The sequence below is a fragment of the Xenopus laevis genome, chromosome 5S (genome assembly GCF_017654675.1).
Source record: "Xenopus laevis strain J_2021 chromosome 5S, Xenopus_laevis_v10.1, whole genome shotgun sequence".
In the NCBI taxonomy this organism is placed as follows: domain Eukaryota; kingdom Metazoa; phylum Chordata; class Amphibia; order Anura; family Pipidae; genus Xenopus; species Xenopus laevis.
The window spans coordinates 128,763,621-128,786,174 of record NC_054380.1 but is presented as its reverse complement, the minus strand read 5'-3'; the positions used below and the strand labels follow the sequence as shown (position 1 = coordinate 128,786,174).

Here is a 22,554-nt window from a genome sequence, read left to right as displayed (position 1 = left end):
GATGCACACTCTTCCTTTCCTTCTATTTTCTGTGCATCTGCTTTTCTCTCTAAGGCTTTGGGATGTACCTTAGGTCTTTTGCCCAATCTCAGCCTGAAACGCTTGGGGTTCCATAAAGCTGCATCTTCTGAGTTGGTGTCCAACTTTCGCTTTCTTGTTTCAGGAATTGGATTCCTGAATAGAGGGGAATTTTCCTGTACTGAAAATGGTGACTCTCTCAGATGTTTCATTTGCTTCTGTAGAGCCACCTGCTGCTGATGTGCACGAGTGGCACGTTCCATGTCACTTAAAGTTATGTATTCATATATTCCCCTGGTTGTAGTAGAGGGATTCTGAGGGAACATGACATTATTTTGAAGATTCCACTGATTAAATTGCATAAAATTATATTGTTGTTGTGTAGAATTGCCTTTCTGTGCCATGGAATAACTAATTCAAATCCACCTTTCTTCATCACCAAAGAGCTAGTACTTGGTATAGTGTTAGTATCATTGGCTATAGTCATTGTTGGTGGGGCAGATGTTTGACTAGTGACAACACTAGTGTTTGCTGCACTGCTAGTACTTGGTATAGTGTTAGTATCTTTGGCTACAGTCATTGTTGGCAAACGCATCCTGTAATACTTCTAAATCAGACTGTTGCTGAGTAGATGAACTGGGCTGTGAGATTTTCCTATGCCTCGTAGGTTTTTTGCTTCTCGTTCTACTCTTCTTTTTAGCCTTTTTGTCTTCTCTATGTTTTTTCTTATTTGTTGGCTCTTCGTCACTGGAAGAAGAAGCAGTTCTTTTTCTCACAGAGGAGCTGGTACTTTGAGCCTCTTGCTCCTGGGTCCTAGCAATGCTTTGCTTGTGCCAAGTGCGTCTTTTTATCTTTTTATCTTTTCTTTTCACCTTTTGCGCTGCGGCATTTTGTTGTGATACTGGGGACCATAATATGATATAAGGGACTGTGGAAGTGGTCTTATCATCTTTATCAATTCTTTGAGTTTTATTACTGCTAGTCTGGTCTTCAACAGAATGAACTCTTTTCCTTACAGAAGAGGTGGTACTTGGTCCTGCAGTTGAACTGCTGGCCAAGTTTGTACTGGCTGATTGTCCAGTTACAATGCCAGAGTTTGCTCCAACTGAGCTAGAATTAGATGAAATGCCAGGGGCCTTTTCAATGGCATGCAAAGCTGCTGTCTCTGATTCTCTTTTCTTTAAATTATTTTATTACTTAGAAATATTTAATTTGTCGGTGATTCATCCTTTTTCTCAGACTGCTGAGATTTGATGACTCGAAACAAATCTTTTATTTTCATCCTTTGTGCTCTTTCCTTCACTCGAGCCCTGAATACTGAACTGGGTGGAAATATATCATCTGATGCACACTCTTCCTTTCCTTCTATTTTCTGTGCATCTGCTTTTCTCTCTAAGGCTTTGGGATGTACCTTAGGTCCTTTGCCCAATCTCAGCCTGAAACGCTTGGGGTTCCAGGAAGCTGCATCTTCTGAGTTGGTGTCCAACTTTCGCTTTCTTGTTTCAGGAATTGGGTTCCTGAATAGAGGGGAATTTTCCTGTACTGAAAATGGTGACTCTCTCAGATGTTTCATTTGCTGCTGTTGAGCCACCTGCTGCTGATGTGCACGAGTGGCACGTTCCATGTCACTTAAAGTTATGTATTCATATATTCCCCTGGTTGCAGTAGAGGGATTCTGAGGGAACATGACATTATTTTGAAGATTCCACTGATTAAATTGCATGAAATTATATTGTTGTTGTGTAGAATTGCCTTTCTGTGCCATGGAATAACTAATATTAGGCATCATTCTGTTACCAGTTGCTGGTAATGAAATTCCACCACCGTTCCCAGTGTTATTTGCATTGTGCTGTTCAAATCCACCTTGTTTCATCACCAAAGAGCTAGTACTTGGTATAGCGTTAGTATCTTTGGCTACAATTATTGTTGGTAGGGCAGATGTTTGACTAGTGACAACACTAGTGTTTGCTGCACTGCTAGTACTTGGTATAGCGTTAGTATCTTTGGCTACAATTATTGTTGGTGGGGCAGATGTTTGACTAGTGACAACACTAGTGGTTGCTGCACTGCTAGTACTTGGTATAGCATTAGTATCTTTGGCTACAATCATTGTTGGTGGGGCAGATGTTTGACTAGTGACAACACTAGTGTTTGCTGCACTTGTAGATATTACAAGAGCTTTGGCAAACGCATCCTGTATTGCTTCTAAATCAGACTGTTGCTGAGTAGATGTACTGGGCTGTGAGATTTTCCTATGCCTTGTAGGTTTTTTAGTTTTTTTGCTTCTCTTTCTACGCTTCTTTATAGCCTTTTTCTCTATGCCTTTATGTTTTTTCTTATTTGTTGGCTCATCGTCACTGGAAGAAGAAGCAGTTCTTTTTCTCACAGTGGAGCTGGTACTTTGAGCCCCTTGCTCCTGGGTCCTAGCAATGCTTTGCTTGTGCCGAGTGCGTCTTTTTATCTTTTTATATTTTCTTTTCACCTTTTGCGCTGTGACATTTTGTTGTGATACTGGGGACCATGATATGATATAAGGGACCGTGGAACTGGTCTTATCATCTTTATCAATTTTTTTAGATTTATTACTGCTAGTCTGGTCCTCAGCAGAATTAACTATTTTCGTTACAGAAGAGGTGGTACTTGGAGCTGCAGTTGAACTGCTGGCCAAGTTTGTACTGGCTGATTGTCCAGTTACAATGCCAGAGTTTGCTCCAACTGGAGCTCCAACTGGAGCTCCAACTGGAGCTCCAACTGAGCTAGAATTAGATGACATGCCAGGGGCATTCAAAGCTGCTGTCTCTGATTCTCTTTTTCTCTTCCCCAAAAGGGAACTAGAGGGTTTTTTTGGATCCATATCACCAATGTTAATTGCAAGAGATGGAAAAGCTGCAAAAACAATGTACAATAACTATAAAGTATGTAACATGCAAACTATTCCATCAGCTCGCTGAAAAGGTGACTGCATCCATCGATATCTAAAGATCAAATGACAGCTGTCAAAGCTGCGACCGTCCTTTATATAGCCGTGGAAACTGATGCTATATGCCCATATATGGTCATGTCACTGTAAACGTTCTCACTATGTCCATATATGGTCATATGTCACTGTACAAGTTCTCATCAGAACAGCTGGACACAATATGTCCATATATGGTCATGTCATTGAATACATTCTCACTATGTCCATATATGGTCATGTCATTGTTCACATTCTCATAATAGCAACTGGACACTGTTTCCATATATGGTCATTTGTTGAAACCAACAGCTGTGATGTCATTATTTTTAGCAGTGATGTCACAATACCACAGATATACAAAGCAATGATAATGGAATAACAGTGCAATATATGTTTTAACATGATTTTCATACAAAATAACAAAAAATACAAATACATTAAAAGACACCGCTGTGTGCCTTTCAAATGGTGTATCTGATATATTATAAAATAAACTAAACATACTTTAAACTGAGCCAGGGTTAAATTAAATGTATTTCAAACAAGCTAATTAAAAAAAAACAATAGAAATGAAAGTATAAAATAAAAACAATAAAACTATTGACATAAAATGGTATTTTCTTCCCTATAGTAACAGTCCCTTGATGAAATATGAATTCATTTTATAACAGCTTTTCCCGCTATTAAACCTGAATAATCACTTCAGAAATCTAATTTATTGATCTCTCAAAGTCCCTGATGGGCTCCACAATAGCCTTACAATAAGAGGCCAGGAAGCAAAGTGAAGAGAAAAAAAGGAATTTGCATCCCTAAGTAAGGGCACTTGCCGCCGGAAACATTAGAGGACCCGCTTTATTTGATTGTTGGGGAGGTTATTCTAATTTCTGACAAACTATGAAGGGGCTATATGGAAGTAATAGCTTTGGGTGCAAGTACCTGTAACAAAGGGGTCAATGTGTGCAACCATTGCGTCCATTTTTGTGTGATAAAACACCAATAAACACATTAGCCAGCAGGAATTTTTCTACCAGTATAGCTATACTTTACAATTCCTTCTGCTTCCGTAATATCAAAATACGTTTGTTTCTTCAACAGAGTGATTTTTTATCGCCAATCGGAGGAACATAGCAAATTGGCACATTTCAAAGGGATCTGTTAGTAGGGGAACATCTATCAGTGGTATCGACGCTGAGTATTCAGTTTGTGTTTTCTGCAGTTATCAGATTTCTGCCGTATGTCCTCAGTGGAGTCTCAGAGAGTCTTTATCCCTTTAATCTGCTGAGCGTGGATTCCTCAGTATCGCATAGCACTCTCAGTAGGAAACCTTCAAACATTGAAACTCCTGCAAACCACAGGAATTACTGGAAGATAGTATCCTCATTACTGTATTTCCTTGCCCTATGGCAGAGGTCAGGGAGCACATGATCATTAGTTGATGAACGGGAAAAAAACCAATAAGGCAGATGGGTGGTGCCTGATGGCCACTTTGTTTCCAAGGCCAGATTGTTGGAAGAGTTTTGTTGTGTTCTAAGGGCTAGTCCACACGAGGAGATTCGGGGAGATTTTGTCGCCTGGCGACTAATCGCCTTGTTTTTTGAGTGACTATCTCCCCGAACTGCCTCACTGAGTCAACTTTGGGCAACTATTGAAAACGCATCGCCGCGTGTGCATTAGCACAGGCGACTTTTCATTGTAGCCTATGGGGAAAAACGCTGAGGCAGTTCGGGGAGATAGTTGCTCAAAAGACAAGGCGATTAGTCCCCAGGCGACAAAATGTCCCCGAATCTCCTCGTGTGGCCTTACCCTAAAGGGAAGATCTGGTTGTATTAATTATGTTTAATAAACACACATCAAACATGATCAAACATGTTGCATGGCAGTGGAAGATGCATTTAAGGGCACTTTAACACCCAACTTTAAGCTTATATGGGATGTTGGGAGCTGGTGGGTCTCATTTCAACTGTTGGAGGTCTTTGCCATGTACATACATCACCCAATATTTAACCCAACTTTCTGGCCGTTCAGTGTAGGAGATGAAAGAAAAAGTCAGGACATTTCAGTAACAATCTTGGACTGCGGGTTGTGCTGTCAAAATCGTCACTGTCCCGCAAAACGTGACAGTTGGGAGACATGGCAGTATCTGTCTAAAAAATTCTCACAATGTTTGGTGTCATCCTAGATCTTCATCTGATCATTGGCCCTGGGGCCCAGTGCATGGGAGGTCCCTTTGATCAGAAATTGGTCATGATGTCTATGTCCTCTGTCTTCAGTTTCTCACCTGCCAAATATTTGTGCGCTATTATTTATATCAACTGATTTGCATTGCCTTATTATCAAGGAACAAATGCCTGCCATAAAGGTAATTGAACACATTAGAAATCAGAGCTTACACCTTGCGCAACTATAACTGGATACGCAACACAAAGAGGACTTCAAATCCCAAAAAGACAATATAAGTAATAGAATGAGTGTGCGCCTCCTAAGATTTGAAGGTGATATTATTCTTAGGAGGCGCACACTTATTCTATTACTTAAATTGAACTCATTAGGGTTTATTTACAACCCCTCCCTACTACACCTTGCCCGTCTGCTTTATGCATGTAATAGCTAAAGAAATTGTGTTTATATATTATATCATACCTCCCAACTGTCCCGTTTTGATTGGGACAGCTCAACCCACAGCCCCGTATTTGTACTGAAATATCCCGACTTTCTCTTTCATCTCCTGCACTGAACAGCCAGAAAAAGATACAAAGTTTCTAACTTAAGTGGCTTTTAGCAGAGAGCCCAGAATAGATACTTGAAGGGGTGGTTTACCTTTAAGTTAACTTTTAGTATGTTGTAGAATGGCCACTTCTAAGCAAGTTTTCAATTGGTCTTGATTATTTATTTTTTTTATAGTTTTTTTAAATTATTTGACTTCTTCTTCTGACTCTTTTTAGCTTTCTAAATGGGGTCACTGACCCCATATAAAAACAAATGCTCTGTAAGGCTACAAATGTATTGTTATTGCTTTTTATTACTCATCTTTCTATTCAGGCCTCTCCTATTCATATTCCATTGAACATTGCACTGAACAGCCAGAAAAAGATACAAAGTTAATTGGCTTTTGGCAGAGAGCTGGAATACGTGGCAGGTGCACTTAGATACGTTTGTAACAATTTAAGATAAGCAGGTCTCTTGGGGACTTTTAAAGTTTACAGGGCAATTCACCTTCATTAGCAAAACTATAATGACACATAAAAAACACAGAAATGCATTCAAACTTTCCTAACGTGCCAAATTTTTTAAAATTAACATGGTAATTAGGGAGTGTGGCCACAAAAATGGGCGTAGGCTGAATCTTTTTGTCCCTATTTCTATTTCCAATGTTATTGGGAGGTATGGGGGTCAGAGTGAAATAAATGACTTTCAATATTTGATTGTCCAGCAGTGCAAAATAATGGACCCCCTCCCCAAGGGTTGGACTGGGTTAGACACCTGGAAAAAACCTAGTGGACCCCGGCCTTGGTGGGCCCTGCTGGCCCAGACTCGATCCCCTTTGGCTGCTGAACTCCCACCCCTGACACTCTGATGGTAAGTTCATTTAAACGCTCTTGGGGGAGGGGGTTGGGCGGCTGGTGGCAGCCCCTGTAGGGGTGTGTGGGAGGACTGCAGGGGGGCCCCTGGTGGGCGGTGGGGCCCCAGGGGCAGCAGCCCAAGTGAGTCCTGCAGCCACCAGTCTGACCCTTGCCTGCAAATGCTGGAAAGTGTGCTATATTTCTCCAGGATTTTTTTTGTAAGAACATGCCTTTCATTTTCTAGCAATAGCAAGTTTTCCCTTAATAAAAAGTTTATACACACTTAGCCCCGTGAAAGCCCATTATTCATACATGTACCTCGCACGTATCTGCAAAAAAACAAGGCTATGTGTTAGCAAGCGCACTGGGCTTACGCTCTCTTTATAAACAGCGCAGGAATGACATTATCCACATTTTGGCAGAACTGACCTATTTTCCACTTAAAACAAAAGAATTCCAAAAAAATTTTTCACATTGCATTTTCAGCTCTAAGGTTGCATTTTTTTTTAATAATGTGTATAGGAAAGGAAAACGCTGTTCTCTAAGAGGTATTAGGGAATAGTGGTATATGAATATTAGGAATCCATTTCTCATTAAAGTCGCTCTACGGTTGCACGGATTGTTTTTCCACATTCCCCGGTGCCCTGTAAAGCGGCGCAGTGCGAAGAGAAAAAAAAAAACATTTGACTATTTCCTAGATCTTGCTCTGGGATTATTACTATTACCTAATGTTTCCATACCGAGTTACTGTAAAAGCACTATAAATGGCACCTTTCACGAGCCAGGGTTTTTTTTTCCTTTTGGAGCTTATTGGTGGAATCCCTTTCTTCTCTAAAAATATTCCTTCTGTCTGGGAACGCTTATAAAAGAAGGATTTTCCAATACACAAATGGGAGTCGTGCCTGTGTCATTTAACAGGATTATAATAGGCATAAATATTTGTCAAGCGTGAGAGTTTTTTTTTTTAAAGGGGCATTAAACCTTGGTAGGTTCCTGCAGAAGGGGATACTTACTGTAAGGTGGTGCAGTTTGTGCTATCTCTCTGCACAGGTAATGAGCTTATTTAGTTTTTCCTGTTGCTGCCTTACTTAGGTTACTACCCACACACACAAGCCATAGTTCCATCTAAAAAAGGAGTGGGCCAAATCGTGCTGTTGAGTTGACCTTCAAGTTGATGATTAGATCACATAGGAGGCATGGTCAGACCCTTTGGAATGGAACTGCATCCACAGTAAACATGGCCCTTACAATGGAAATTTCCAATCATAATGATTGATCTGGGTCCAGGTCCTGTTTAGATATTAGTTGGGAAGACAATCATTTTGGCCCCAGGTCAATAAGCTACAGACTGGGTCATAAGTGACCAGGTGAGAAGTAGTGAGACAAGTTCAAGCTTACAAATTGCTATCTCTCTGCACAGGCAATGGGTTTATTTAGTTGCTCTTGTTGTTGTCTTACTTAGGTTACTACTCCTACTTTTGCCTTGCCACACACACAAGCCATAGTTCCATCTCAAAAAGGAGTGGGCCAAATCATGCTGTTGAGTTGACCTCCAAGTTGATGATTAGATCACATAGGAGGCATGGTCAGACCCCTTGGAATGGCACAGTAAACATGGCCCTGGACCATTGGAAATTTCCAATCATAATTAGTGATGGGCGAATTTATGCTCGATTCACCGCCAGCGAATAAATTCGCGAAACGCCCGCGAAAATTCACGGCAAAAAATTTGCCGGCGTCAAAAACGGGCGCCGGCGTCCAAAACGGGTGCCGGCATCAAAAACGAGACTCTGGCGCCATTTAGCGAAATTCGCACGAAATTCGCGCATTTTTCGGCGAAGCCAAACGGCGCAAATTCGCCCATCACTAATCATAATGATTCATATGGGTCTAGGTCCTGTCTAGATATTGGCTGGGAAGACTGTCATTTTGGCCCCAGGTCAATAAGCTACAGACTGGGTCATAAGTGACCAGGTGAGAAGTAGTCAGACACGTTCAAACTTACAAATTGCCCTTAGAAGAGGTTGATGGTGGATGGTGGGCTGTATTCAAGGCCACTCCATTCCCTCCTTGACCTCTCCATTGTCCTAGTCCCACTAGTAATGGGTGACACTCACATAGATACTTGTGCTTTCCTTGGCCCTTTCAAAGACATCAGAGATGTAGGGTAATGTAAATATGACCATGATTGGGTTTGTAGTGGGGATGGGGTCGGTTAATATTGACATAGTTCAAGAGGTGGCCAAACAGGAGGGAGTACAACAGTTGAGCCTTTCCAGCAAAGTCAGGAATTCAAGTCAAAATGACCTTTACTATCAGATAGTTGATTTGGTCTCTACTGAATCCCGACAAAGTTAATTGCTGTGTGGGCCCAAAAGGATTGCCTGATCTCTGATATCTGACTTAGAATATTCCTCTATCACCCTGCAGTGATCCAGTTGCCGGTCAATGTGGTGAATGCTCTGCTCGTCCTGATTTTGCAAACACTGCAAACCAAGACCATGTATTTCTTATATATACAATTTACAATTAAAATTATTTAATCAAAAACATTGCTGGAGAAATACGTAGACATTGCTAAAGGTCTGATTCTGTCCATAAAACCCTAAGACGTTGCTACAAGCCATGTGTCTCAGGCTATTAGAGTTCCTTGCTTATTCATATCTAAACATTGGTGCTAGCCCTGTGCTCCTTGTGGCCGGCATCCTTAGAGCCAAACGAAATGCAGATGCACACCTGGTCCCTCTTTCAACGTTCACGGTGCATGGAACATAGGAGGACGGCAACTCCAATTAATTCTATTTACGGCATCCTTAGAGGCCAAAGCAGTTTGCTAAATACTCCTTAAGACTACACTGAACACTACTGTTCATACATGGGTCTGCTTGATAAATATCTCTTTTGTGTTTCTAGGCATGGCCATGATTTGACCATGGAGCTCTGTCTCCTCTGGTCAAATCATAGACTGGCTATTACATAGGTCACACTGTGTAGAGCCTCGGGGGCCTGGCCTGAGGCCTCACTCTCCTAAATATACCATTTAGACTTGTCTGTTAAATATCAAATGCTCCACATTGTACAAGGTTGGAGACCTCTCTGGTGTAGCCACTCACAATGGTCCTTTTGTGTGGCTCGCATGGGATGTGGGCTCATTCGATTGCATTAATACTTTAATTAGGCAACCATATAAACAGGAAGAGAAAAGAGGGAAAGTTTATTTTCTCTTTGCAAGACTGATATAAGCTATCGTTCAAGAAGATGTCAAGCAACGGCACATAGACATCTCCCATTACCTATCGAGGACCACAATCCCCAAACCAATTTCATCTTCATGCTTCAGCATTCACATGTTAGCATTTTAGTTGTTACAGAACTGAATGGCTAAAAATTCTAATTCTAATTGTTTCAAAAGCACACTATGACATTATTCATAGATCCGTTATCCAGAAAGCTCTAAATTACGGGAAGACCATTTTAATCAAATAATTTTACTTTTTTGAAAATTATTTCCTTTCTCTCTGTTATAGTAAAACAGTTCATTGTACTTTATCCAAACTAACATTAAGGGGCCGATTCACTAAGGGTCGAATATCGAGGGTTAATTAACCCTCGATATTTGACTAGGAACTAAAATCCTTCGACTTCGAATATCGAAGTCGAAGGATTTAGCGCAGATAGTTCGATCGAATGATCGAAGGATAATTCCTTCTATCGAACGATAAAATCCTTCGAATCGAACAATTCGAAGGATTTTAATCCAACGATCTAAGGAATATCCTTCGATCAAAAAAAGTTAGGCTAACATTGACTTCGGTAGCTTTTAGTTGGCGAACTAGGGGGTCGAAGTTTTTTTAAAGAGACAGTACTTCGACTATCGAATGGTCGAATAGTCGAACGATTTTTACTACGAATCCTTCGATTCGAAGTCGTAGTCGAAGATTGCAGTAGCCCATTCGATGGTCGAAGTAGCCCAAAAAAAACTTCAAAATTCGAAAGTTTTTTTACCTTCGAATCCTTCACTCGAAGTTGAATCGGCCCCATATTGTTTATTTCATGTATAATCCTTGTTTAGGGTATAGAGATCCAAATTACAGACCAGTTATCCAGAAAACCCCAGGTCCCCAGCATTATGGATAATAGGTATCATGCCTGTATTGGTATGGGACCTGTTATCCGGAATGCTGGGAACCTTTGGTTTTCCTGATAACTGATCTTTCTGTAATTTAAATCTTCATACCTTAAGTCTACTAGAAAATCACGTAAACATTAAATAAACCCAATAGGCTGGTTTTGCTTCCAATAAGGATTAATTATATCTTAGTTGGGAACAAGGACAAGCTCCTGTTTTATTATTATAGAGAAAAAGGAAATCATTTAAAAAAAATTGAATTATCTGGATAAAATGGAGTCTATGGGAGATAACCTTTTCGTAATTTGGAGCTTTCTGGATAACGGTTATCCAGATAACGGATCCCATACCTGTATTTGAAACTCAAAAACTCCTTTTTATTGTTGTGAAAAAAAGGCTAACCATCATGTCTATGAGTGTGTAGAGTAACTTAGGCACATTTTTAATAACAAAAATGTATACAGGTATGGAATCTGTTATCCAGAATGCTCGGGACCAGGGGTTTTCTGGATAATGGATCTTTCCTTAATTTGGATCTTCACATTTTAAGTCTACTAGAAAATCATGTAAACATTAAGGGGCACATTTACCTAGGGTCGAATATCGAGGGTTAATTAACCCTCGATAATCGATCGGCGAAGTAAAATCCTTCGACTTCGAATATCAAAGTCAAAGGATTTACCTCTATTTCTACGATCGAACGATCAAAGGAATAATCGTACGATCGAACGATTAAATCCTTTGAATCGAACGATTCGAAGGATTTTAATCCATCCAAAATTGTTAGGAAGCCTATGGGGACCTTCCCCCATAGGCTAACATTGGCCTCGGTAGATTTTAGGTGGCGAACTAGGGGGTCGAAGAATTTTTTAAAGAGACAGTACTTCGACTATTGAATAGTCGAATGATTTTTAGTTTGATTCGTTCGATTCGAAGTCAAAGGTCGTAGTCGAAGGTCGAAGTAGCCCATTCGATGGTTGAAGTAGCCAAAAAAAAAACATTCGAAATTCGAACTATTTTTCCTCTATTCCTTCACTCGAGCTAAGTAAATGGGCCCCTATATAAACCCAATGGGCTGATTTTACTTCCAATAAGGATTAATCATATCTTAGTTGGGATCAAGCAAAAGATACTGTTTTATTATTACAGAGACATAGGAAATCATTTTTAAAAAACTAGATTATTTGGAAAAAGTAGAAGACCTTTCGGAAATTCAGAGCTTTCTGGATAATAGGTTTCCAGATAACGGATCCCATACCTGTATATTTCACTATTTAACTGATTCTATTATTCTTTGGAAAGGAACGATTTTTTGATTTATTTCATTAAGAAAAGAGGCATGGGAAATGAATTCATTACTTACCTTACATTGGAGCGATATACCTTAGACTCATTTGAGTGAATGAAGGTTGAGTGATAAGCATTGGGGTGTAACAGTGGAACCTATTCTTACTGTCAGAGCCAGTACAGAGAATATATTATAGAAGTTACGTTGCAGTGCATTTTCCTTCCCATAATGAGTTGCAGTGCTGCTTCAGCTTACATCTGACGGGACATGACTGTTTCATAACAAATTTGACCCAAAGAAGAAGAATACCAGTCTCTAAATGGGACATGGAACTGCTGAACTACGACAGCTGCTGCCTGCTATTTAAATGTTAACATAGTGTAATTACGCCAGGCTTATATGTAGGGCAATGGAATCACTGGCCATCAAACCATTGTTGACTGAGTTTAAAGGAACAGTTCAGTATAAAAATAAAAACTGGGTAAATAGATAGGCTGTGCAAAATAAAAATGTATCTAATATAGTTAGTTAGCCAAAAATGTAATGTATAAAGGCTGGATTGACTGGATGTATAACATAATATCCAGAACACTACTTCCTGCTTTTCAGCTCTCTTGCTTTCCAGTGATTGGTTACCAGGCAGTAACCAATCAGTGACTTGAGGGGAGGACATGGGACATAACTGTTGCTTTTGAATCAGATCTTTTGAGGATCAATTGCAAACTCACTGAACAGTTATGTCCCATGTGCCCCCCTTACTAACTCAAGTTAGAGAGCTGAAAAGCAGGAAGTAGTGTTCTGGCTATTATGTTAGACATCCACTCACTCCAGCCTTTATACATTACATTTTTGCTTAACTAACATATTAGAAACATTTTTTATTTTGCACAGCCTATTTATTTACCCAAGTTTTATTTTTACACTGAACTGTTCCTTTAAAGGAGCAGTAAATCCCCACAAGCCCCCCCCCCCAGATTTTTAGACCATTTGTACCTATACAGTACCTCTAGCCGACCCAAGTTCCCTTGTGCTCATATAACCAGAATTCCATATTATTATGCTGTATGGTTATGGCTAGGATTATCCAGTACATCACAATGGGCAACTTAATTATCGAGACTAGTGATCCCCAACCAGTGGCTTACAGACAACATGTTGCTCTCCAACCCTTTGCATGTTGCTCCCAGTGGCCTCAAAGCAGGTGATTGTTTTTGAATTCCAGGCTTGGAGGCAAGTTTTGGTTGCATAGGGGCTACCAATAGCCAATCAAGGTGCACAACTGGCATCCCCAGGAACTTTTTATTCACGCTTCTGTTCTTTATATAATTGAATGTGGCTCAAGGGTAAAAAAAAAAAAAAGGTGGGGACCCTCAAACTAGGCATCTACAACTTGTAGAGCACCCTGAGTTTGGATTTCCATTAGCTGTTGAGAAACATATCATTGGTATCAAATTTCACTAAGCATCTGAAAAAATGTCACTGTTGAATACTGTATACTCCGATTACAAGGGGCGGTTCACCATTAAATTAACTTTTATTAAATTATAGATTGGCTATTTCTAAGCAACTTTTCAAATTATCTTTATTATTTTTTTTTTTATAGTTTTTTAATTATTTGTAGATTTCTTCTGATTCTTTCCAGCTTTCATATGGGGGTCACTGACCCCTTCTAAAAAACAAATGCTCTTTAAGGCTACAAATATATTGTTATTGCTTCTTTTTATTACTCCTCTTTCTGTTCAGGCTCTCTCCTATTAGTATTCCAGTCTCTTGTTCACATCAGTGCATGGTTGCTAGGTTAATTTGTACCTTAGGAACAAGATGGCTGAAATTGCAAACTGGAGATCTGCTGAATAAAAAGCTAAATAACTCAAAAACCACAAATAATAGAAAATGAAAGCCAATTGCAAATTGTCTCAGAATATCACTCTCTGCATCATACTAAAAGTTCCTTTAAAGGAAAACTATACCCCAAAATGAACACTTAAGCAACATATAGTTCATATCATATTAAGTGACATATTAAAGAATCTTACCAAACTTTAATATATATTTAAGTAAATATTGCCCTTTTACATCTCTTGCCTTGAGCCACCATTTCTGTGTGCTGCCTCAGAGATCAACTGACCAGAAATACTTCAACTTTAACTGTAACAGGAAGAAGTGTGGAAGCAAAAGACAGAACTCTGTCTGTTAATTGGCTCATGTGACCTAACATACAGTACAGTGAATCCTACGATCCCAGGGGGCGGCCCTTATTTTTTAAAATGGCAATTTTCTATTTATGATTACCCAATGGCACATACTACTAGAAAAGTATATTATTATGAAAATGGTTTATTTACATGAAGCAGAATTTTACATATGAGCTGTTTTATGCAATATCTTTTTATAGAGACCTACATTGTTTGGGGGGTATAGTTTTCCTTTAAAGGTGAACAACCCCTTTAAGTAGACTCCACCCAAAACCATGCCATCACCCTTTAAAAACATAAAACTAAAAGGTTTAAAGAGGTGGTTCACCTTACAGTTAACTTTTAGTATGTTATAGAATGATCAATTCTAAGAATCTTTTCAATTGGCCTTCATTATTTATTTTTCATAGTTTTTTAATTATTTGCCATCTTCTTCTGGCTCTTCTTAGTTTTCAAATGGGGGTCACTGGCACCATCTAAAAACAAATGCTCTGTAAAGCTCCATATTTGTTGTTACTGCTACTTTTTTATTACTCATCTTTCTATTCAGCCCCGCTCCTATTCATATTCCAGTCTCTTGTTCAAATCAATGCATGGTTGCTAGGGGAATTTGGACCTTAGCAAACAGATGGCTGAAACTGCAAACTGGAGAGCTGCAGTATAAAAAGTTAAATAACTCAAAAACTACAAATAATAAAAAAGGAAAACCAATTTCAAATTGTCTCAGAATCTCACTCTCTACATCATACTAAGGGGTAAATTTATCAAAGAGGGAAGTTCCGCCACTAGAGTGAAACTCTGCAGCTCTCCATTTATTTCTATGCGATTTTGAAAGGCGTATTTATCAATGGGTGAAAGTGAAATTTCACCCTTTGATAAATACGCCTTTAAAAACGCCATAGTAATGAATGGGAAGTGGCGGAATTTCACTCTAGTGGTGGAACTTCACTATTAACTTCACTCTTTGATAAATATACCCCTAAAAGTTCCTTTAAAGGTGAACAACCCCTTTAAGTAGATTCCACCCAAAAAAGTGCCATCATCCTTTAAAACCATAACTAAAAGGATGGTGGGAATAAGTGATCATTCTCCTCTAAGAAAAGTTGGCCTTGATCGGCTCTTTGACCTTCATGAACTAAAACACACAGGCGGGACTACCAACTATTTTGTGCACCCTTTTGCTTTCTAGAGCATTAAATTCATGAAATATTGGACATCTGGCTATGGCAGATGGTCCAGTGAGACTAAAATGCTACAAGTAGCCCAAGCAGGACATTATAGATGCTCTCTCTGGCTGGATACAGTTACAGTAAGAACAAAGGCTACTTTATACGTCGGCTAATGAGTTGTGAGATCTCTTTAAATTTTTATTCTGCTCACAAACATGTATCACGTCATAGGGAAGCCTTAATTCAACAAATACCCAGAAGGTCCATTAATAAATATATTTGTGGGTAATGCATTAGCAAATTGCTAAATTGCTTTCAAGGGATCTCACCTTCGTTATGAAAAATAATTTCATTCCTGGGGTTCTCCCAATAGAATATTGTCGCAACTTGCACATGCAATAAAATATATATCTAGTTTGAGGCTCTCCAATGTCTTCAGTGTAGTCAGCCATTGATATAATATATACTGAAATGGTAATGGGCAGATTTATAAGGCAATAGCAATGGATCACACAGATGGGTCATTTTCAGTCTGGGAGGCAGGGTCTCTGCACCAGTCTACATGAATTTCTCCAGGTCCCTGTGCTCCTATTTGGACAATACTGTATTTCTGAGATGGTGAGTGTGGGGTGGCAATCATTAGGGAAAAGAATGTCAGATAAGGTGGCAGTGCAATTCATTTCAAAACATAAGCCAACGGGGTGTTTTGATGCATAGGGCACAATTGCACCAATTGCAACTCCCTCTGTCTGATAGATGATCCGGTCCAATGGGATCACTGAATAGGAAAGTATTTCCCAAATTGTGGGGTGCACCCCTTTGCCAGCAGGAGAGGTCACTAGGTCCCTATCAAGAGTTGGGTGCTAAGCAGCATCTGCTTTGAGTCTTTCCCACTTATGTGTAGGGGGACATAAATATTTAGTGCTATATAATGATTATTATATATAATTATAGTGATATCAGTTATGTTATACAATATAATGAGAAAAAACAAACCTGCACTCCTGGAGCCAGCCAATGAGGTCAAATCGAAGTTTATTCCATAATAAAAAAAGCTACACGTCCTAGGTTTTGATTTCATTAATTATGATCTGATTGATTATACTGATTTATTATAAGTATATATCATTCATTTTTAATTGATGAATTAATTCAGATTTAATATATTTACGAATGTATATGTACATTGCCTATTTATTTATTGTTTATGAACTATTTCAAGTTACTAGTAATATATGTTCATTAATTATTATGTATAAATACTGTATGTTTAGACATATCTTTATAATTATATATATTGCCTCGGTATTTTCTAAAATTGTTGCGGGTTTTAAAATCGATACCTAAATTAGGACTTATATGGTGACTTAGATATGAATTGAATATACATCGATTATTGTTTCTTCTTATGCTCCTCAAATCCATTGCAGCTGATGTTCCATAATTGCTTATTTGGTTTTTAATTGGAAACTTAGGGTTAAACCCTATGCAGATGAATATTGTACATATTTATTGTATATTGTATACAGTTAGAAATGTGAATATATTTATTATTTATAAGAAAGCTAATGTCATACTTTATGGATAAAATTACAATATTACCCAATGCTAGGGCTGGAAACGTGAATTTGATGAGATGCAACTGATGTCACACCATATTGAGGTGTAAAGGGCGGCCTTTGACTCCCTGTTGTGTTCTGCACCTTCGACTGGATTTTTCATGCAGCATGTGGTGCATCAGGGCAGATTTAATTTAGATACCTGAAATCCTAGTGGGCTCAGGCCTGGATTTGTGGAAAAGCCACCTAGGCCCGGGTCTAGGGCGGCAGGATTTTAGGGGGTGGCATGCTGCCCAACCACACCCACATTGGTTCAAAAACACTGGGGATGCGCTGGAGATACAATTATTTTTTAAATTTCCTGTGCACCAATCCCCATTGCTCCAGTCCAGATGATGAAAATTTGTACGAATAAAGGGGAAGGGACAAGGGCGGCGAACGGCAGTGGGCATTAAAATTTAAACAATTTACACTAAATTTACACAATTGCTCATGCACGTCGATGCAAAGTCCCACTGGAGCTTTTCAATAATTGAGGTCAAGATGAGGTCTGCAACAAATCCATTGGCTCAGTTATCAATTAATTATGGATACACCGAATCCAGGATTCGGTTTTGGATTCGGGCAGGATTCAGCCTTTTTTCAGCAGGATTCCAATTCCGAATCCTTCTGCCCGGCCTAACCGAATCTGAATCCTAACTTGCATATGCAAATTAGGGATGGGGAGGGAAATCGTAAGACTTTTTGTCACAAAACAAGGAAGTGAAAAATGTTTTCCCCTTCCTATCGCTATCTAATTTGCATATGCAAATTAGGATTTCGGATTTGGTATTTGCCCGAATCTTTTGCAAAGGATTCGGGGGTTTGGCCGAATCCAAAATAGTGAATTTGGTCCATCCCTACAGTTAATACAGGCTACTATGGGAACCCTTTGAGTTCCCTTAGGTAAATAGTCACACTTATGCACAAATGGCAAGAGAAGGCAACTATGCAGAGGAGTAGGGAGCATCTTTGGGCACCAATTCATGCAATGACTGCGGCAACAGTTTTACAACTGTAACTGTGACTTTCTTTTCAATTGCTGGACATACTATAAATCTACTAGGCAACGTATCAGAATCCCTAGCATAAATAATAGAATTGATTTCTGGCAGCGCATTCCGTAAGTGGAAGAAGTCATTTGAAAATGAAGGAAAATGTTTCATTCTGCCTAAAAAAAAAGGGGTCGACTAGACATTGTTAAGTAGGTAAATTAAAGTTCCAGCTCTTGAGTACGGCTGTGCGTGGGTATGTCAATGACCTCATCTAATAACTCATTATATAGGGTTTAGGAAAAATTAATGCAGGCACCGTATGCACAAGGAATGCACCTGATCTGCCAATAAAGGGAACATGAACTGCTCTCTACATAGTCACAAATGGGAGTTTACTAGTCTCTGGCCCACTTGGAAACCTGAAGCACAATGTAACCAAAGCAATAGATTCTCACAACCTTCTTATACTTTTATGTCACAGTTTCTTTTTATTTTTCGGCCTTGCTCTTAGACAGTAGGAAAATCCCAATATTCACAAATACCAACTGTACTTAATTTTAAGGGGCAGTCCTGGGTTTTGCATGGAAATGGTTGTTCCTGAAGACTGTAAAACTGGGACACTGCTGAAAAGTATTACACAGAGCAGTGGTTGTCAGACTTTTTAAATTCAAGCCCCTTGGACAGGTCCAGCCAATGGTCACTGTCCCCTTGGCTCATAACAGAAAATTTTGATATAATTGTAGGGCCCCCCCAATGTTGTTGGCACAGTAAGGACCTAATCAGTGTCAGATTTGGGCAGCAGAGGACCACCTGGGCTGCCATGTGAAGGGCCCCTCAATGTACCCCCCAGCAAGCAAACATGTGCATGTCACACCATGTAAGTTGTGTCTCCTTAGTCCAAATACTTCACTGAGCTGCACAGATGGGTGCAGGCCTGGCCTACTGGATTTTCTCCTGCTGTCCAACAGGCCCAGTCAGACCCTGACCCTTATTAATGAGCAATTTCAATGTATCTTGGTAGAATCGGTCAACTTACCAAAGTTTTGAGGTCCTGAATTGAATTTGCTGTGGGACCCAGTGACATCTAGTTAGACCTCTACATATTAGTCATAGTTCCAAGGATATCAAGAAGAGCAAATTCGTTTTCACCCTAAACATACCTTCTACTTGCCTTCAAGTTAGGCTTTCACATGTCTAAGATAACAAATAGGCCTTGAGCCTCTAACCCGCCTTGAGGCTGAGTCCACCGCCCTACTCCTCAGGAACCTGTCTCATGGGACAATAGGCTCAATTTGCTGCAATATATCCAGTGGGATTCAGGAAGGGGCACTTCCAAGCAGAGTGTTTATAGACACCGTTCATACTTCAAACTCACTTTCTGAGCATGGTGGCTCAATGGTTAGCACTGGGGCCTTGCAGTTCTGGAGTACTAGGTTCAGTTCCAACCAGAGCACAGGAGATTGCAAGGAGTTTGTATCTCCTCCCACACTCCAATAACATACAGTAAGGTTCATTGACTCCTGATAAAATTTAAAGGAAAAATATAGAAAAAATGCTTGGTTGGGTATGCTCAACTTTCAACTTAAATAACTGCTCGGAGTTAACCCTGTATTGAATAGAGCCTTGCTACTTTAAATATCTCAAAAATGAGTGGTTAACTCTAATGCAGATAAAAATTTGCCGCTCACGCAGTTGACACACTGACCTGGGTGTGTAAAACCACGGGTCCTACTCTTGGGTAAGCAGTGCTTCAAACGACATATGAGGATAGCAATGGGAAGGAGCACTCACCAGACGAAACGAGTGGCTCGGGTGCGTCGACCCCGAACCCGTAGCTGAAGGTGAAGTGCGTATAGAAGAAATGTCGATGAGCACTCCACGTCCACTCGTGTATTAAAAGTAAAGAACTTTATTTCAACTTGTTCAAAGCAAACATCATCCTGACGCATTTCGTTTGAGACGATATGAAACGCATCAGGATGATATTTGCTTTTAACAAGTTGAAATAAAGTTCTTTACTTGTAATACACGAGTGGACGTTGAGTGCTCATCGACATTTCTTCTATTCCTGATAAAATTTACTCTAGTGTGAGTTAATGTAGTAGGGACCTTAGAGTAAGCTCTACTAGGGCAGAGATTGATGTATAAGAGCTGTAAATATAGAGATTTGTTTCCAAAAAATATTTGCACTGTCTGCAAATGTCATTTAGTAGTAGGGATGAATGAATCTGTCCAGTTTCACTTCGCCAAAAAATTTGCGAAACCAGGAAAAAAATTGCAAAACGGGGAAAATTTCACAATTGTAGACATGTGACAATTTTTCTCACTCCAAATGCATTGAAGTCAATGGCCTTATGTTTTTCCCTGGTGGAAAATTTTCACCGCCGTTTCTCGAAAGAATTCGCAAATTGCGGAATTCGGAACTTCACAGCGAATCCATGGCTGGCGAATAAATTCACTCATCACTATTTAGCAGGTGTGATTGCTTTGACTCTGTTGAAGAATGCAAAATAATGTTTTTTCCTCAACGCTCAATTTCACTAAATATTACACATTATCTAAAAGGAAACAAATACCAATGTTATGAATTAACGGTAATGTTTCTGTAAAAAAACCTGATTTTAAAAAAAAAGGCTGACCCAGACACTTCCATTATCTGTGGAGTCTGTGTTATTCCGAATTTTCCTGCAGTGGAGCAAGCATACTAAAAAATGCCAGATAAGCTGCTCATAGATCCTTGCTTGGCTCCTTAATTGCTATTTAACTGTTCTTTTCCAAGTGGGTCGCACTTCTAATTGCCTTTAGTGCTAATCCCTTGTTCTCTGGAGATAGGAAGTTGTATAGCAAGATAAGAGATTCTGCACTGAATGCGCAGCTTGTTAAGGCCCCATCCACTTAATCACTCCAGCAAGTTAATTAAAGCCCTTGTTTTATGTATATGTTTCAAAGGAAGCACAGGCCGCCCATGCCCACCAAGCCATTTCTGATGCTAATGTCATTGGCTAGCATGCATTCATTTCAATATCGTACAAAATCTAACGTAGAACTGGAATACAATGGGTAGTGTGGACCTCGTTGTGTTAGTTGAGGAGGTGGAACTGCCATAAGGGCAGCATGAAGGTGAATAAAAGTCAGATATTTGGGGTGAGCGTTTTCCCTCGATATCTATATAACATTAGTAAAGTATCCATAGTTCAGGGCACATTTGTGCTATAAATAAAATGTTCTTGAACCCATGCATATCCCTAGTAACCTACAAGGAACACCTATAAGTCTGTCCATCCAGCTCTGATGAACGGTGTGCATAGGCGGATTTTCATTAAGCCTTGGAGGCTAAGCCTCCCCAAACCTGTTTACCTAAAGAATTATAACTTAGAAAAATGAAAAAAAATCCTCTGTCTCAGAAATTTGAGTTTGTTTGGTTTGTTTGATGATGTTATCATAAGATTTTGCACTGAAAATCCTGTGAGATTTTGGATGGGAAAGCTTATGAGCTGATCTGTGTGCCAATCACAGTTAGGGAATAGGTGAGACTGAACTTTAGCCAGGATGGTTGTTTGTGCTGGGGATCGGAGCCAAGAGAGAAAGCAACTGCTAATCCTCCCCCTGCTTGCCTGGTATGTGCAACTTACATTGCATCTCAACTCTCCCCAGTGGTGCAAGTCATATGCTCTGCCTATGATTTATTGTTACCGTTTCTCTATCTCAATTGATGCTGTGAGTATTAGCCCTGTGGTGCTTGGTTCATGTTCAAGAATGCACACTCCAAAACAAATGAGGTCAATTGCAGTTATATATTATAAATCAACAAGACACAAGAACAACTGTTGGACCCCAATATGCATGTTCATCACTGTATAGTAAAATAATTCCATAATCTTGACAAAAACTTCCACAGAGGCCCAGGACATGGGAAACCGCCAGCCGTTAGTATGGTGCCAGTTCCACTTTGATGAAACCAGAAGCAACTATTATTCTTTACTAAAGTCCGTTGTCATGTAACTGCAAGTAGGACTTACTATGCACCGACCTGACACACAAAAGCAAATTATTCCATTCTATATAAGCCTACAATCTATGCCAAATGACCTTTCATGTAAAGGATTCCTCTACTGACATGATGTAGGACTGCATAGGAAGGAGAGCAGCTTGGTGCAGAGTAAGGTCCCAGCTAACTAGGAAGAGGGACATGTTGGCTTTGTACTGGGAAATATCTCATTTTACTGACTAGATGAGATAATTCATTCTTATCTACCATCAACTATATCATCATTTATCTTTCCACCCAGTTTGTCACAAGGTCATTAAAGGTTTTAGTACAGTCCAGTGAAACAAGCTGGTGATATCTGAGTATTATCTGCTGTTTGAGTAGTGTTGGTTTTTTGAATTGGAGCAAGTTTGAATGGTATTATATTACCCAGAACAGGCTGAACCCCTTTTGGTCATAACGAGGTTAGATATACATAAAATCCAGTAGTGTTCTATAAATATCCAGTTCAGCACTAGCATTCACCCCAAAGTCTATCAGAATTATATCTTAGAGTGGGTCCCCAACTGCTACTCTGGGCCGTCTTATGGTCCTATAACTTATAAGGTTTACAGTGGTTGTTCCAGGAACCCAAAAAATATAAACCACACCCCAG

General features: G+C 39.6%; 1 protein-coding gene across 1 annotated transcript; it reads right to left on the bottom strand.

Moving 5' to 3' along the window:
* Positions 1-575: 575 nt before the first annotated feature.
* On the bottom strand, positions 576-19,860 carry LOC121394129 (mucin-5AC-like). Its single transcript, XM_041564140.1, has 4 exons — positions 19,703-19,860; positions 18,948-18,976; positions 1,260-2,904; positions 576-1,128 (listed from the first exon to the last, which is right to left on the bottom strand). Exons 1-4 carry the CDS (start codon positions 19,858-19,860, stop codon positions 576-578), a joined length of 2,385 nt encoding a protein of 794 aa, XP_041420074.1.
* Between the last annotated feature and the right edge of the window lie 2,694 nt (positions 19,861-22,554).